Here is a 17,562-nt window from a genome sequence, read left to right on the forward strand (position 1 = left end):
ATGACCCCTGTATGGAATGGTCTATACAGAGTATTCCATCCACGTACAAGCGCATGCAATGTAAGGGGTTACCATTGGAAAGACAACCTGGAAGTGAAGGTCACACAATATTTAATTCAAGCCAATAGATACAGTATATTCTATGAATTCAAACACGTTCTTCCCAGACAACCTCTTTAGGGAGATATTCCCATCTTTTTTTCTCTAGGCCAATAGTGCCGTCCTCTTCAACCTGTTGAAAAACTACAACTACAGCTGTTAGGGAATGTGGGAAACTGCAGTTTTACAGCAGCTTGAGAACTATTGTCCCTTTGGCCTACGTAGAGTGGAAGACTTACATCTAACTGGCATGACATTCATTTATATTTCTTGATAAAGACACAATGAAGATCTAATGGTGGCTACTGGTGATGATACACGTGTGTACTATGTCACAAGAACCTACAGCTAAAGGATTTAAATATGGGCCAATTAGTGGATGAGAGCGAGCATGTCAAGTTACAGGTGCGGGCAGACGAGCGTAGGCGTATTTACGTTCGCACGAGCGCAATGTATAATCGCCCGAGCGATCGTTTTTCACCGATCACGACCAGAGCTAGAAAGCGTATTTTCGTTTGTTCCTACTTTGCAAACGGTCTTTTCGGCGATCGAATATGCGTTGGCGCGTATTTCGGTCGCATATGTTCCGTTTTTTTTCGAATTGCCGTTTTTACGCGCCGTAAAATCGCCCATGTGAACGAATACATTCGAAACCATTGCCTCAGATGGTCACGTATATACGTTTGGTCGCAAAAACGCGCCGTTTATGCGCTCGTCTGCCCGCACCCTACTACTGAGTTCAATGATGGATAAATAAATCTATATTCCCTCCTTACAAAACTGAAGCAAGTCTTCTATGGGAGAATATGATCCAAACCAAGACATTCAGTGTTGTAATTTTCTTGTGCTCACTCCGCACTGAAAATCCACTTTGCCCACTATATGAACATACAGTTTGGCCATAAGCATCGCATCGCATTGAATTGCATTAGGGATCCCTAGATGTATATGTGAAAGCCCTCACTGACTGACTCGCCACTAATCCTCTAACTTCCTGGTGTCGTACAAACCTGAAATTTGGCATGACCGTTCTTTAGGTCCTAAATAGGAAAAGTAAAGGAGTCACAACTCGGTTTTTCAATGCTAATTGCAAAAGTATTGGCACCCTTATGTAATGTACCTAATCTAATTCTCTAACTTCCTGATGTCGTACAAACATGAAATTTGGCACAAGCATTATTTTGGTTTTAAATAGGAAAATTAACTGGGTCACAACTCGATTATTCAATGCTAATTGCAAAAGCAAGTGCACCCCTATGTAATGTAACTTCCCAGTGTTGTACAAGTGTGAAATTTGGCACATAACAATATAACTGACCTCTGTGTGCATATGCTGAGGAGAATCTACCTCACCTCTATGTGTATATACTGAGAACAATCTAACTGATGTCTATGTGCATATACTGAAAGTCTATATAGTACATAGGGAAGCAGCCATGGATTGCAGGGATGGAGCATGCCTTTAAGGCTAAAGGTCCATTTAGACAGGACTAATGCCGGGCAAACGATGACCGACACTCATCCCGTGCTGTCACACAAGCTGCTATAGCTGGCTTGCTCACAGAGCGGCCAGCAGGGGGGCGAGGTGGCTGCAGGAGATTTCTCTCCTCATGCTCGCCCGGCATTCTCCATTGACTTAACATAGCGGCCGCTCAATACTGAACGACTGCTATTTACACTGAACGATCAGCGTTCAGCTCATTGTCCATCGTTTATGCAGCATGGACGATGAGCTGATCACTGATCGCTCAGTGTAATTAGCAGCCGTTCAGTATTGTCGATAAAGAGCGGCGGGAGAGAGCGAGGAGAGAAATCTCCTGCAGCCGCCCTGTTGTAAGCCAACAATACTAGCTCCCATGCAGGTGCACGGGAGCTAGTATGCGCAGGGACGAGTGTCGGGCATTGTTTGCCCCACATTCGTCCTGTCTAAGTGGGGCTTAAGAAAGGGCTGCAACCTACAGTTTGGGATTAAATTTGAATCAAGAGGGGTATTACCTTTTAAGGGTAAAAAGTGAGGAGAGTGAGGGTGGCACATTCTGCAGAGGGACATCGGTACATGCAGTCAGAGGAGAATCTAACACTCCTATGTTTATACATATTTTATTGTGTGGCGCAGAGTGTAAGCTCTCGCCTAGGACCTGAAGGTTGTAAGTTCAATCCCTGTATGATTCAGGTAGCCGGCTCAAGGTTGACTCAGCCTTTCATCTTTCCGAGGTTGGTAAAATGAGAACCCAGCTTGGTGAGGGGTCATAAATAATAATTACCTGAAAGCGCTGTGGAATAAGTTGGCGCTATACAAATACCAAGATTTATTTATTTTTATTTTAAGTAACCATGACTTCATGAAAAGTTTCTGAGCAAACAACAAATTAACGTGGGCAAAGCTGGGTATATCAGCTAGTCATAAATATAACTTTGTATTTCCCTAAAATACAAGAACAATAAATTTTTCCCTGTTTCCATTCTGGTCATTGTGAGTTGCTAATACTGATTATCACCCTCATGGTGCCATGACCATAATGATGTCAACTGACTGTAGTATCCAGTTGCTGACCTCCTGATATTATAGAGGACACGTCATAACAGATAGTAGACAAGGAATAGTGGGGAAACACAAAGTTTGTGAAGTTTCTTGTGTTTTAAGGGTACTATTGCTATGACTCTATTGAAGGAAGCAGTGGATTTGAAATTATATGTCAGGAAAATAAAACTTTTATGTCTATAAAGTATGAAAAGATCTATTAAGACATTTACATGGTGGATCTATTTAGTAAGAATAATAACTGGACTTCAAAGGAGGACAACTTATTACATGGACTATCAGTCGGATAGATGAGAGCCAAGGAAATACAGTTCTAGCTTATGTCATGAGCCTCATCTACTAGAAGGTCTGATGCACTGTATTACACATCTCTCTGGCCGATACTCTACCTCTTTATGTCACAGATTCGATTCAAAGACATACAGAGACCTTTCACACAGATTTGACAGGCCTCATGCACATGGCAAAGTCTATTTGTACAGTGTACTATGGAGCTGCATGGGACTCTCTATGGGTAGGGTAGCTTCATTATACATATCCAATTGAGCATGTAAATACATTTTCTGGCTAAATTATACAGAAAGCCTACAGAAAACAACTTTTTGAAATCGGAGGCATATGGAGGTACAGTAGGACCCCATAACAGTTTATGGGAACTGTATTTTAGTTCTTCATAAGCCAAAGGAGAAGCTAATCGGGAGAGTGGAGACTGGGGGGGGGGGGGGGGGGGGGACAAGTCCCAGGCCAAAGTGGGGGCTGGGGGCAAGTCTCAGGCCACTATACCCAATGCTCCAGGTGAACCACACTCTCAACTGTATTGGCATCCACAGAACTCTGATACAGTTGTAACAAATGGTAAATAGGAAGTCATAGGCTCCCTGCCCTACCATTCTTCATCTTGTAGCCTACAGAAAGAGCCTTGGATAGGATGTCAGCAGTCTGCTGCATGATGATGTCACTGCATTGCAATACCTGTACCAGGTCAGAAGAGGACTCTCTGCTCGTCAAGGTGAGTGTAAGCTTTTTTTCCCCTCTTACAGTAATATACTGTTTGGGGATGTTCGGGTGCATTGTTACCATCAAAGGCATACGGGAGGCTTAATCACTTTGAATAGAGCATTAATTACTTTCTAGGGGGCAAAAGTTGGGCATTATTACTGTGTAAGAGTTTGACGGTGGGCATATGGGGGCACCAAAGTAGTATTATTGCTGTGAAAAAGCACAAAGGGAGCACTATTACTGAGTGGAGGCCTGAGAATATCACTATTAATCTATGGGGTAGTAAAAGTGCAATTTTTGTATCTGTTCACTATCTATTTGCCATTATTATTTTTAGGGCGCTACGTACCAAGCACAGTTGTTTTCATGGCTGCTGTGTGTGGCATTATGTTGGGTGGTAATTATAGTTATTAGAATACTATCTCAGTGTATTGGGGGTGCCATGCCATACAGTAGGTACAGTAATAGGACCAGATGAGGCAGCAGGATGGAGAGTTTCTAAGTTTGGGAAAAGGTTGGTTGTCTGCTGGAGCAGCAATGAGACAAAGATGTCTGTGCTACAAGCTGTGTAGAGACAAGTCATGGCTGGAAGAAAGCATCGTACTGGTCCAGTCCAAGACAGGAAGAGTGAACGACGAGTCAAAGAAGACATCAACTGTGATATAATAGTACTGTAATCATTTACAGTATACCGCCCGCTATATGGTCAATGTATGGGGGCTTTATTGGTCTTGGTACAGCCAATATGATTAACATGCACCTCTGCAGTTGTACATGTGTTACCTGCGTTGGGGGCATACTTAGGAAGTTTCGCTGCCCCCCCCCCCCCCCCCCCGTATTGAACGCCTAGTTCTGTCCAGCCACTTCATTTTATGTGGCCCCTCGAACCGTGCAGCATTCCACTCGTCAAGTCTGCAGGCCCGGTCTGGTGGCGGCAGCAGTTCAGTCTGACCATCTGACCACTGACCTCTTCCCACCTGTACACAGTGCAGGCGCCAAGGGGAGAGGTCAGCGGTCGGGCTGCACTGTCACTGGACCGAACCTGCAGGCTGAGTGAGTGGAATACCTGTAGGGCTGTTGCCTGGCCAGAGGCCAATAGGTGAGGGCGAGGGGGTCACTATTACTACTGGGACTACTATGGGGATTATTAATTACTACTGGAGCCAATATAGGGGACACTATTACAACTTGAGCCACTATGGGGGGCACTATTATTACTAGGGTCACCCATATAAGGGATAGTTACTACTAGGGCCACTATGAGGGTCACTATTACTACTAGAACAACTATGGGGTAATTATTATTGCTGAGGTCATTATAGGGGTTACTATTATTACTGGGGTCACTATTACTACTGGGGCTACTATAGTGGACACTATTACTATTGCGGTCACTATGGGGGTTACTATTAGGGCTTGTTCTCATATATTGTCTATTTGTGTGACCGAAAATTACTTATGCCCGCGCGTACTCAGTTGCTCTGGTGTGTTTCTGTGTACATGAATACACTACATATTTGCATATGCAAAAAAGGAAATGCAAATGCAGACATGCCCATTGGTTTCCTCTGTACTCCCTGCATTTTTGCGCTGGCAAATTCACTTCAATGGCCTATTGTGTGTAATATGCACGATAATGCGATCACACAAAATGTGAAAAAATGTGCTCTTGCGAATGAAGCCATTGAAATCAATGGGCTCTATTCACTGTGTATTATGCATATAATACGCTGCGCAAATACGCTCATGTGAACAAGCCCTTCCTATACAGTCTTTTTTTGTGCGTGCATTAAGTTTAATTAGTTTAATATGTGCTACGGTAGTTTGTATGCATGCGCAGATTTTGCTTGTGCAGTACGCAGCGCAAATGTGTTCATGTGAATAAGCCCTAAAAAGCCATTTACACGCAACGATTCTCACGCAAAATTAGTTGAAACGAAACAAAAGTGTGTGATAATTGTTATGTCTACCTGTGAAGCCATCCTGCGCTTTGTGTTTACTTTTCGTTTGTCACTCACTTTCAACCAGCATGAAAAACATCGCTGGATCGCTGACGCAACCAGATTTTAATTGCGCATTCCACAATCGCCCTCCGTGCGGCATGTATTTTTGTTCACACTCACAGGTACAGATTGCATATTTCGGGAGCGGAAGAAGAATTGCACCAAAAACTCGGAGCCAGGTTTATTCCAGAGAGAAAGGGTCACACTGAGCTCAGACATCTCTTCGCTTCGCTCCTAACAGAACGGACAATCCGCGGCGTTGCTGACCCTCCGTACATTTCTGGACAGTCAGTAAAACTAGGGCACCTTTTTTTCAATGTCTGCAAATACAATTGAATGCGTCCATGATGGTTCCTAAGGCCGCCTGCACACAACCAGGTCAGATTCAGCAGGCAAAGGTCGCGCCAGCGCACATGTGCAGTACAGATTTTGCTGCGGCTTCGCTAGATGATGACACGGATTCCTCAACGTTTCCGCAATCATCATTGTGGAAGGGTCGCGAATCGGACGGCTTCCATTGACTTCAATGGAAGCGATCCACACGGAATCCGCCTGAAAATAGAGCATGCTGCGATTTTTCCTCCGCAAGTGGAAAATTGTGATTGATTTCCGCTCATGTGCAGGAAAAATTGCTTTTTCCATAGCATGCTATGGGCGGTATCTGCTGCAGAATCTGGAGGTGGACACTCGCTCTGGATTCTGCAATGAAAATCCGCCTGTCTGCAGCCAGCCTAAAGCTGGATTGTTTGCAGGCTGTTGTGCTTGTAAGTGCCGTCATTTCACAGTTCGCTACTAACTGTTCATCGGTATGCTGGGCTCTACATGTATCACTATATGTATCACTTATCATATTTATCATCCATTACGGTTTTCCGTCCGTAAAAAATGGCATCTCTCCGTGATTTTGGGATAAGTTGTCAAGAAAAAAAAGAAACCATGAGGTTGGCAGCCCTGAGGATCAGGCGTGTTGGACTCTTGGATTTCCCTGATATCTGACGATGGGGGAGGGTGGCCGCATACATGCAGAACAGTTTGAGGCTTCACCAATGTGATATTCTCACAGGGATCTGTGACATGTCAGAAGATCAAGCTCAGTGGATGTGACAGTTCTCTGAAATGACAGATCTGCCCCCTTGTGGTGAAAGGTTGCATATCACTAATCCCAGAAAACCATGCAGGAAAAGCCGCTCTGTGAACATGCTCAGCTCTATGACTCCTCCGCTGTCATGTGACTAGAGGGCTGCCTTGTTTGTGGTGTTACATTGTTGTTTAGTGTAACCAGGGACAGTGACGTCACGTGCAGGTGAGTCACGTACATAAGTACCCACAGTGCACTGAGGCTGGTCAGAAGCGGAGGAGAGGGCGACAACTGAGGAAGCACAGACTCTTCTGTAAGTAGGGACAGTAATTGGGAAAGTTTGTCTGGGATTAATTTGCTTGTTTCACTTTAGAACAAAACAAACCCGTGAACTATTGCTCTACTTCCTTAATTACTGAGATGTTTTTGCTGTTAATGACTTTAGTACATAGAGGGTACAATGTAATTATTATAATAATCTTTATTTGTATAGCGCCAACATTCTGCAGCGCTTTCAGGCATGGAAAAACACAGACAATACAACAATTACATGTGATATACCATCAGTTTGAAACAAATGGGACGGATGGGATGGAGGTGATACAGGAGGTGAAAACACACACAGAAAACAAACCGCGACCCATAGGCAGGGTGGAAGGTGTGGGGACCCATAGGTGTGTGTGTGTGTGTGTGGGGGGGGGGGGGGGGGTGTTCTAATTATTGGTACATTTTGTGTCTTTTCTATAGGGAAGCTCTTGCCCCCAGTTTTCTAGGACCCCTTTTGGCACACGCTGGGCAGTTATGCGTCATCGGATCTTGTTACTGTATAAGGAGGATTGCCCCGATCATGAGATGACCTGAGCGTGCCACCTCCTGTGGCAGTCTACAGGACTCACAGGGGTAGCAGACTGCCACCAGCTGGTGATTATGTTTTACTGACACCAGGCAGAGACGTCAGGGGTCACACTCAGATCACAGTAATGACATCCACCGGTCAGGAGCAACAGGGTCAGTGAGTTGCATGCTTGTGGGTTTTGTGGGAGGTAAACTATAGGATTCACTATTAATACTGAGGACACTAATGGGGTCACTATTGCTTACTCGGGCAACTATGGGAGACATTACTACTTCTTTGACTACTAATGGAGGCACTATTAGTACTCGGACCTTTATGGGGGCCACTAATGCTACTGGGGCTGCACTGGGGGCCACTGTTACTACTGGGGCCGCACTGGGGGCCACTGTTGCTACTGGGGCCGCACAGTAGGCCACTGTTACTACTGGGGCCGCAATTGGGACCACTGTTACTATTGGGGCCGCAATAGGGGACACTATTACTACTGGGGTCGCAATAGGAGACACTATTACTACTGGGGTCGCAATAGGAGACACTATTACTACTGGGGCAACAACAAGAGACATTATTACTACTGGGGTCACAATGGGGGACACTGTTACTACTGGGGCCGCAATGGGAGACACTGTTACTACTGGGGCCGCAATGTGGGACACTATTACTACTGGGGCTGCAATGGGAGACATTATTATCACTGGGGCTGCAATGTGGGATACTGTTACTACTTGAGTACTACTATGGGAGGCACTATTACTACTGGAGCCACTATGGGAAACACTATTACTACTGGGGCCGCAGTGGGGGACACTATTACTACTGGGGCTGCTACGGGGGACACTATTACTACTGGGGCTGCTACAGGGGTGATTATTATTCTTGGGGCCAGTACTGGGGGTGCTATTACTCTGTTGCTTCAGACAAGCCTCAGTGGTTGAAAAATATGTTGGGCATCTTGTGTATTCGTGCTTTCAATGCCCGTAAAAATTAGTTGGGGGCCATTTCACCCTACATCTCAAGCATAAAGGCTTGGGACACCGTTGTGTATAAGAAAACAGACTGCAGCAAAAGTGTGCTTTTTATATACACTGTGTTCCACTGGGAGTTGAGGCGTGAAATATGCCACTGAATTCCTATACTGTACCATAATTGCCATCCTCCATCAGAAGAACACAAAATTTCTCACCATGGAAGGAAACCCAAGATATCAACACAGCTCAAGAATCCTATGCGATAGTATGCTATTCTGGCCATCTAGAAGTGATGAAAACCAAGAGAAAATAATTAGATATGCAGCTCTCAAATGAGCAATGTTGCTTCTTGTATATGTATGGCACTCCTAGCAATGCTTGTATTGGAACATACCTCCATAATGCAGCATGACTCACAACATGACACCGTTTTCCTTCACACAAATAAAATCGGGCACACACAGGTACAATATAGCAGCCTCTTCAAGGGTTAACCCCTGTGTGAAAGCCCAGGAGCGATATTCCCTGAGACAACTTTCAGGTACCCAACAATCCTCCGATGTAAAAGGACCCCAACTCTTTCAACATGGATCACAGTTCTTAAAGTTGGGGGCTCCCTTAAAATACAATAATTAAACCCATATGATAAGATTTATTACTATTTTATGTAAAATAAGGGAAAATGCCTGGAACAGGAAAATGGGGATCAGATCCCCTATTGCTAATCTGAATCAAAAATAAAAGATTGTATTTGACTCCTTACAAAAAATATTGACTTTTAAATTCTACTGCATAACTGTGCATTCTTTCCTTTACTGCTATTTTCACCAGAGTTATGGCTGGAATCATTGGCTGGCCGGCCGGAGCTACAGGGAACGCCCATAGTTTAGGATTAGCTTGCGGATACACCCCTTCACTTAGCTGTCGGCGAGCTGTCATGCCAACAGGATGCCAGACACAGGCATCCTGTTTTGACATTCAGGAGAAGAAGCTGCCGGTTAGGGTAAGGGGTTATGGATTAGGGTTAGCGTTCATTTTACAGTTAGGGTTAGGAATCGTTGAACGCCTAGGAACGCTGCTAACTCGACCACAGCGGGGAGTCGCCTCGCCCACAGTGGGAGCTGGCCTCTCGCTGTATCAGCGGGTGTTAAGTGGTTGGGACCTGTTTAACACTGCAGCATGGGGTCGAGGAGCATACGTGCTGGAGAGTGGGGGGTCAAGTGGTCAGGCCGATGTAGAGAGTCGAGCGGGCCCAGGAGGAGCAGGAGGTTAGCAGAACGGGGGCATAGTTCACCTTGCTCCAGTGTGGGACAAAGTAGACAGTCGACTAGGACCACGAGCAGCAGGAGGATCACAGTTGCCACAGGTTATGAAACCATTGCAAAAAATCCAACATTGTCACGTTTTTGCGATTGTCACAATGTTGATTGTGACATTAAACTTCATCATGAGTTGCCTTAATGTCAATGATTTTAGGCAATGGCGTGGATCCCTTACCTAGATGTTACACAGCATTTAAGTAGTTCTACATGAAAGACTTGTCAACATGTACTTCGATTTTCCGTATTTCTATTGAACCTCCGACAGTCATACTTTATCCTTACCGTTATTTCATGTTTTGTTTTCCCACAGTAGTCAGTGCTAAGACATGGCGAGTCCAGACAGTGATGATGACACAGCGAAGGCATCTGTAAATGTTGACAACATGGAAGAAATGGCCTCACAGAAAGCAGAAAGTATAACATCCCAGGAGGTGGGAGCAACACCTGAGGCTGAGGATACAATATGTCAATTTTTTTTGTTAGGACGTTGCAGGTTTGGGGATAAATGTAGAAACTCCCATACAGGAGTGCCTGCAGCCTCCAACCACCCTCGTGGGACAAAAGAAGGTAAAGGCAAAGTGAACCAAACATCTGAACGGAGGGGGAAAAAACCCCCAATGAAGACAGCCATTGACGTCATTAAACGGATTCAATGGGACTCGCATTTGCCAAGGGAACATTTTATAGTTGGTTATCTTGATAGATTCTTGGGTACAATTGAACAATATTTCTCTTATTTTTGTTGGAAAGATTTAGCATCAGTAGGGGAAGATGTTCTTGCCATACCCAAACATCGCATCCAGTATTTCAAATATAAAGATCTGGTTGTCTGGGACAAGACTAATCGTATAGACAATGTCTTCGGGTCAACAGGAAGTGGCTTGACAATCTTGGATATTATTGATCAATATGAAACATTGATTCAAGCAGAAGGAAGCGCTTTGGCAGAGAACGCACAGGAGCAAGGTGATGCGGACATTGATAATAATGAAGAAGAACCTGAAGAGAATTGTAACGAAGAAGAAGAACCTGAAGAGAAGAATTGCAAGTCTTTAGATCAACAACATACCAAAAAATTGAGGCCTACACATTTTATAGCAGTCCGCATAAGTAGTGAAGATGTGAGACATTCGATAAAGGAGGTACAGAATGGCCTTCAAAAGCATAACCCAGATATGTCGGAATATTTTATCCCGTTGCCGGAACTTCACTTAACTTTGTGCCTTCTGTACTTAGAATCTTCAGAAGATATTGAAGTTGCCTACACAGTGCTTCAAGAACTAAAAAGGGACACTCAGCGTACTCTTCCTCCAAGTCTTATCCTAAGCTTTGATGGTCTGAAGGACTTTTATTCACGGGTGCTGTATTTGAAACCTATGCTTATTCCAGGGCTACTGAGTTTTGTAAGCACACTCAAGCAAAGTTTTCGAAGTAAAGGTCTACAAATAATTGATCCACCCCAATCCAACAGCTTCCATGTGACAGTAGCAAAAATCCCTAGGAACGTGGCAAGGAGGGACATGAAGGTTCATTTTTTGCCAGAGGTGTACAGTGCTATTCAACTGACCCATTTTGGAGCACAACCTATTGACTGCCTTAGTTTCTGTGCAATTGGAAGCCCAAGGCGGACTGATGGCTTTTATTCAACACTTCTGGAATTACCCCTCTACTGATTCCACTATGTATAATTGCACAATAATTTAAAAAAATATTCAAACACGCACCCAATTACTGTCCATTAGTAGCCAAATCCAAGGTGTGCCTTCATTTTTCTCAACCCTTATATAAAATGCCTGTAAATGCCATTCATATCTAAAATGAACCTACCCCAAAAATTGGGTTGGGCCTCATACAGATGACAGTGCCAGGTGCTTGGAGCCTCTATGGCCTCCTTGTGCTGCAGTACCACACTGATTTATTTTTACTATCAAATTTGCAAATACTTGGAAAAAAAAACTAACTTGTCTATGCATGAAATCATGGGCGCACTAAGGTGCAGTATGTTCTGGATTCCGCAGCAAATACCGCCTATAGCATGCTATGGAAAAAGGCTTTTTCTTGTACACAAGTGGAAATCAATTGCGATTTTTCCGCTTGCCGAGGAAAAATCGCAGCATGCTCTATTTCAGTGCAGATACCACACGGAGCCTTCCATTGAAGTCAATGGAAGCCGTTCGGCCTCCAACCCTTCCGCAATGACGTGGAAAGGTTGCAGATTCCGCATCATCACCTTGCGACAATGCGGGAAAAGCAGGGATTTAAAACAAAACTGTACTGCGCATGTCCGACGGCTCGCCATGTGGACCATCGCAGTACAGAAAGAAGAAAAGAATTACAGACATGCGGGTGCTGTCTCGGCACTGGGCCAGATTCCGCTGCGAGCTCCCACACGCAGAATCCAACGCGGACGCGTGCAGCCGGCCTCAATCATTTTACATTTGTCCCTGGGTTACAGCTTTTGTTATTGGTCACAGCTACATTTACAATTCTACTAGCCTCAAAGCTGAATTCTCCCAACATTCCTTGCTGATTTGCATGTTAGGTAATGTAAAAATCACACCAGCTCTTGCATAGTAATTCAATGTCGGAAAACCAAACTCTCCTACTGCACGAAAAAGCTCAGCTAAGCTATTAAAGTCATTTTACAAGATTACAAAACATGATTTATTATTAAACATGGCTGCTTTCTTCCAAGAACAGAACCACACCTGTTTGCGGGTTGTAATGGGTGCTGCAGCCCAGCTCCATTGACTTCATTGGCGCTCAGCTGCCATGTAATTCACAACACACAGACAGGTGAGGTACTGTTTTTGGAAGTATGTAGCCATGTTTGAAAAGTCTATCCAACCTGTTAAAAGATATCTGTGACAATGCTTGTTGTCTATATCCAAAGTGGACCAGCATAACCGTAAATGCAGCTCTAGGGCTTATTTACACGAGCGTATAACGACCGCCGTTTTCACGGCCGGTCGATATACGCTACCCATCTGATGCATTAGATTCCAATTCATCAGATCACACAGGCGTATTCCCGCTGCATAAAAGCGCCTGGCCAGCCAATGTAGCACCGGGCGCTTTTACGCCGGCCAGGAAAGATAGTCCTGGAATTCTCTTTCTGCCTGGAATATGTCAGCCACTGCATAGACTCCTATGGGAGCCAATGACAGCGGCCGGAGAAGGGAGTTTAGCCGCGTGACTGCTAAGCTCCCTCCTTCTTCTCTCCTCCCCTTCGGCTGTTTGCAATAAGAGGGGACGGAGCTAATCTCGCCCTCTCCCATTGCTGGCTGTATACATGGGGTGGAAGCTTAGCTCTGCTTCTGTCCCGCCCCCTCCCATTGCAAACAGCCGGAGGGGGGGAGGGAGGGGGCTAAACTGTCTCCCCACACCCAACGGCATTGCTGCCACGGTGTTTATGTGCCCATTCACGCGTTTTTACGGCATCAGCAGGTGCACGTAAAAATGCCTACGGCCAGGTGAAAGAGGTCTAAGGATCAGTACAAATTAAGTAAAACTAAGTACCTAATTATTCAAAAGAAGGAGCAGATTTGGGGATTTAATTACGAACAAACTACAAAAGACAGGTACACAATCCGCACATCACTGAAAAGATTAATGTTCAAACTTTTGTATGGCTTATCAGCAAGCTCCATTTTCTGCCACATCGCAGTGCTTAGTTTATAGTTTTAGAGTCAGTGGGATGCATTTGCATATGCAACCAAGTTCAACAAATTTTCTGTGCCATTTGTAAATTTGCTTGTGACGAGGTGGCTGTTTTTAGAATTTCTGACAGAATTCATGTTGCACTTTAACAATGGATTTACACATGGCAAACTCACACACACAAAACGATTGCTCCCATGGTGTCGTCATTTTCCTATAAACTGTAATCAATAAAGGCCCATTTACACACACAGATAATCTTTCAAACAATTGAAAGTTGTAGCGATCATTTTGCATAAAGTGTTAATGGCCACTAATTGGCATTAACACTTTATCATCTTCATTTGCATGTAAAAGGGCCTCTGGAAGCTGTTTGCAGAGCCCAGCATGTGGGCTGGGCTCTGCACACAGCTGCATTGTTCTCTTAGGAGCTGCCAGCAGAATACAAGGTAATTTCCTGCTCCCAAGTACACAGCATGCGGTCTATTGAGAGAAAAAGTATCTCTCTATGGCTGAACAATGGATTTTAAGCTCACCTTAAAATCATCGTTCAGATGAAAAGTGCATGATGTCTGTGTTTACACACAATTATCACTTATTTGCAGTCATTTAAACAAATTTTGAGCGATAATCGTTGCATGTAAATGGCACTTACTTGTATTTCATAAAAAACTGTGAACCTCTCCCTTTTCAGTGATGTGCGGATTGTGTACCTGTCTTTTGTAGTTTGTAATTAAATCCACGAATCTGCTCCTCCTCTTTGAATAATCCTGTATTTTAACGGTTACTCCACTGATGTTGGTTATAGCTATATGTATAATGTAGAATTCTGCTCTGAAGTGGATATCCCCTTCAAACTTCTTGCAATCTATCGTATAGAGTTTATATCAAGCTCTCAATACATGTAAAATTTCGACAATTTTCTGTTTGATTTAAGATGAAATTATATTGTTTCGCCTGGTGACTTATCAGATAGTTCTGATGCATTGCACGGTCTTACATGTAGTTTGCATGTTCTTCGTATATTTGCATTGTTTCCTCCAGGTCCTTTTTCCACACTAAAAGTTTTTTACTTTGATAATTTTCTACCTTGTAATTCTATAATAAAGACCCTATTTATTCTGCCCACTACTTGTTGTAGTTTTTGTGCAACTAGAAGAGCTCCTCGTTGCTTGCGTTCCGGAAGATGAAGATTTTGTAATGGATCTAGACCACGGGTCTTTTGGCATGTCACTAGGTAACTATTCTCCTGTTTATCTATGAACAGATTAACATGTGACTCATTAGTCCCCTAGCCCTTCCCTTCCAAGCAAAAGTTTTAGCAAATAACATGCAGTAATTGTGGCACAGGATGACTCATCAGCTCGATAACTGGTCATACTGACAGATCCTGTTCTTGACTGTCCTGCAGGACATGTTGTCACTCCATAGTTCAAGAAGCATGTAGAAAAAAAAAAGCCACTGTGCCAAGATATTTTATGATCTCTCCTGTAGTCGGATGTCATAAATGACGATTTAGACTTGCCCTTATTGAATGTATGTAGTCATTGGAATTTCCTTTGACTTTGGTTCCTCACCATCTGCTGGTTTTAGTACAAAGTTCTTTATGACCCTTAGACCGGTTTCCGCTGGCTCTATCTGCCCTTGTGATATGTGGTAGCTCGCAGGCATTCAATTGCATTGGCTTTCGCAGTTCCAAATCACATTAGCGTGGCAGAATTGCGGAATCTTTGAGCGGAAAATAGAATGTAGCTTTTTTGTATTTTACCGCCGATATACGCGACAGTGCCCATTTTTCTCACAGGAAATTAAAAAAAAACCCAAAAAAACAGGTGTACTGTGTATGGGCCATTTCGCCACCATATGTGGTTTCCGCTTACAGATGTGTAAGCCCGGTCTTAAGTGTTTTAATAGCCACCTGGTTCTGGTCAGTTATGTTCTCTACATTGTTTATAGGTCCAAGTAAATTTTGTTATGTGTTGCTATGATGTACTTTGAAGTCTATTCATTTAATCACACCTATCTGAAAACCTCTTACCCGTCACTGCTCATGGCTGTTTGATACAGGCCAATTATCGTTCAGAATCCCACGGGCGCTTAACTGATGATCATCCTGCGTAAATGCATGCAACTAAAAGAATGAACGGTAATTGCATGCAGAAAACTGAATGAGATGCTGTTCAGTGTAGACAGCGGTCATTCACTTCTGAACAGCTATCTACTTACTGTCATTGAGGTGGGCGGGGGGAGAATGCTCTGGCTGCTCCGCCTCCATTACGGCAGCAAGTCACTGCTGTGTAATAGAACTGGAGTGAGCATCACTGGTGTGAGTGTAATGCCCCATTTAGACTTAACGATAATAGCTCAAAAGATGTCGCTCAAGCGACTTTTGAGCGATCATCTTTGTGTCATTTATAGCGCAAGATGATCGCTCAAGATGAGCGATTACCTTGCACTGGCTTGTGGAGGATGCAGAAGACAAGCGCAGTGTCCCTGCTTGTCTTCTGCATCCAGCTGTTCCCCCACTCAGAGCGCCCAGCTGTTATACAGCCGAGCACTCGGAGTAGAGGATGCAGAAGACAAATCTAGGTGGCCCCGCTTGTCTTCTGCATTCAGCTGTTTCCTGCATGGAGCGCCCAGCTGTTATACAGCCTAGCGCTCCGTGCCGGGTATGGAGAACAGAGCTGGACCACTCTGTTCTTCATATCCAGCCTGTTATCAAGGAGCGGGATACAGCTGTAATAGTATCAGCTGTATCTCGCTGTGAATCCCTAATAAAGCTCATCATCTTTTAGCACGCTGAAAGACGACGATGAGCGACGGGATAACGAAAACTGCACAATGTCAGTGCAGTTACACACAACGATTATTGCTCAAAAGACGGCTTTTGAGCAATAATCGTTGTCTAAATGAGCCTTTAGGCATTGTTTGCTCGTCCCGTCTAGAAGTACCATTAACTGTACTTTGTTTGCATACAATACATTGATAATGGTCTACAGAAGCTACAGAATTAACAGCTTTAGAGTTTGGAAAATACAGACATCAGTTCATGGAAAGTCCCTAGATCTATGCTAAACAAGTGGGAGGAGTGACAGTTATAAAAGGGAGTCTCACCCCTAGTACAGTAAAGTAGTAGTAGCTCTACCCAAGGTCAGAGAGCAGGATTCATTGACTAAGACTTTTGATATTCGCTTTTTTGAATATACAGGTACCATGAACACCTCAAAAGGAAAGTGTCTAAAAATGTAGGCGAGGGCTTGTTCACATCAGCGTTAGGGAATTAAATTTTCCAGGTCCACAAAGGGAGCAGGAAAACTGCACCCACTGGCCGAACGGCCCCCCCTAGTGAATATAAGAGGAGGTCTGTTTGATTTCCTGTGAGCAGTCTTGCATTTTGCCAGAACTTCTAGAACAAAATATTGCTACTTGCAGTGCTATTTCATCCTGCTTGCTAGCAGAAATCAGTATAGGAGATTCCGAACACTGATGAATGAGATCACAGAGCTCTGTTATTGGCTGCAGCTCTTGTGGCGTCCCATAAACTGGGTGGGACTGCAGCTGTAAACAGAGGCCGAAGTGGGGACCGAGCCCTGTCATGGAACACAGTGGAAGTGGTGAGTATATGACAATTTATTGCATTACTTAATGAGGAAAAGGTTGTACTGGAATTATACAAACTTGGAAAACCCCTTTAAAATACAGTATGCCCTCAAAAGGAAATGAGGCCTTTTTAGAAGCTGTAGCTATACCAACATCAATTTTAGAAGTTTTATACCAGAATAGAGTCCTGTCACTCAAAGGTGTACTCACATTTACCACTTGTAAGTATAAACCCTTGTTCTGACAGGTTTCTTCCACCATTTCTAATCCAGGCAACCGCTTTACATTCACAGGTTTGCCTTTTCTGCTGTTCTAAAATCTGGCATTATGAATATTGAATGGCGTGGATTTATTTGCCCTTCTCCATATTCATAGTGGCTCTTACCAACTCCAATAACTATTCCAGGTCTTATATACTGGAAAGGCTTGACACCT

The 17,562-nt window shown here is 44.0% G+C and overlaps 1 protein-coding gene across 1 annotated transcript; it reads left to right on the plus strand.

The window, feature by feature from the left end:
* Positions 1 to 6,935: 6,935 nt before the first annotated feature.
* On the plus strand, positions 6,936 to 14,652 carry LENG9 (leukocyte receptor cluster member 9). Its single transcript, XM_066607791.1, has 2 exons — positions 6,936 to 7,034; positions 10,178 to 14,652. Exon 2 carries the CDS (start codon positions 10,194 to 10,196, stop codon positions 11,538 to 11,540), a length of 1,347 nt encoding a protein of 448 aa, XP_066463888.1. The 5' UTR covers positions 6,936 to 7,034; positions 10,178 to 10,193; the 3' UTR covers positions 11,541 to 14,652.
* Positions 14,653 to 17,562: the final 2,910 nt, after the last annotated feature.

This window comes from Eleutherodactylus coqui, chromosome 6, assembly GCF_035609145.1.
Source record: "Eleutherodactylus coqui strain aEleCoq1 chromosome 6, aEleCoq1.hap1, whole genome shotgun sequence".
Lineage (NCBI taxonomy): Eukaryota > Metazoa > Chordata > Amphibia > Anura > Eleutherodactylidae > Eleutherodactylus > Eleutherodactylus coqui.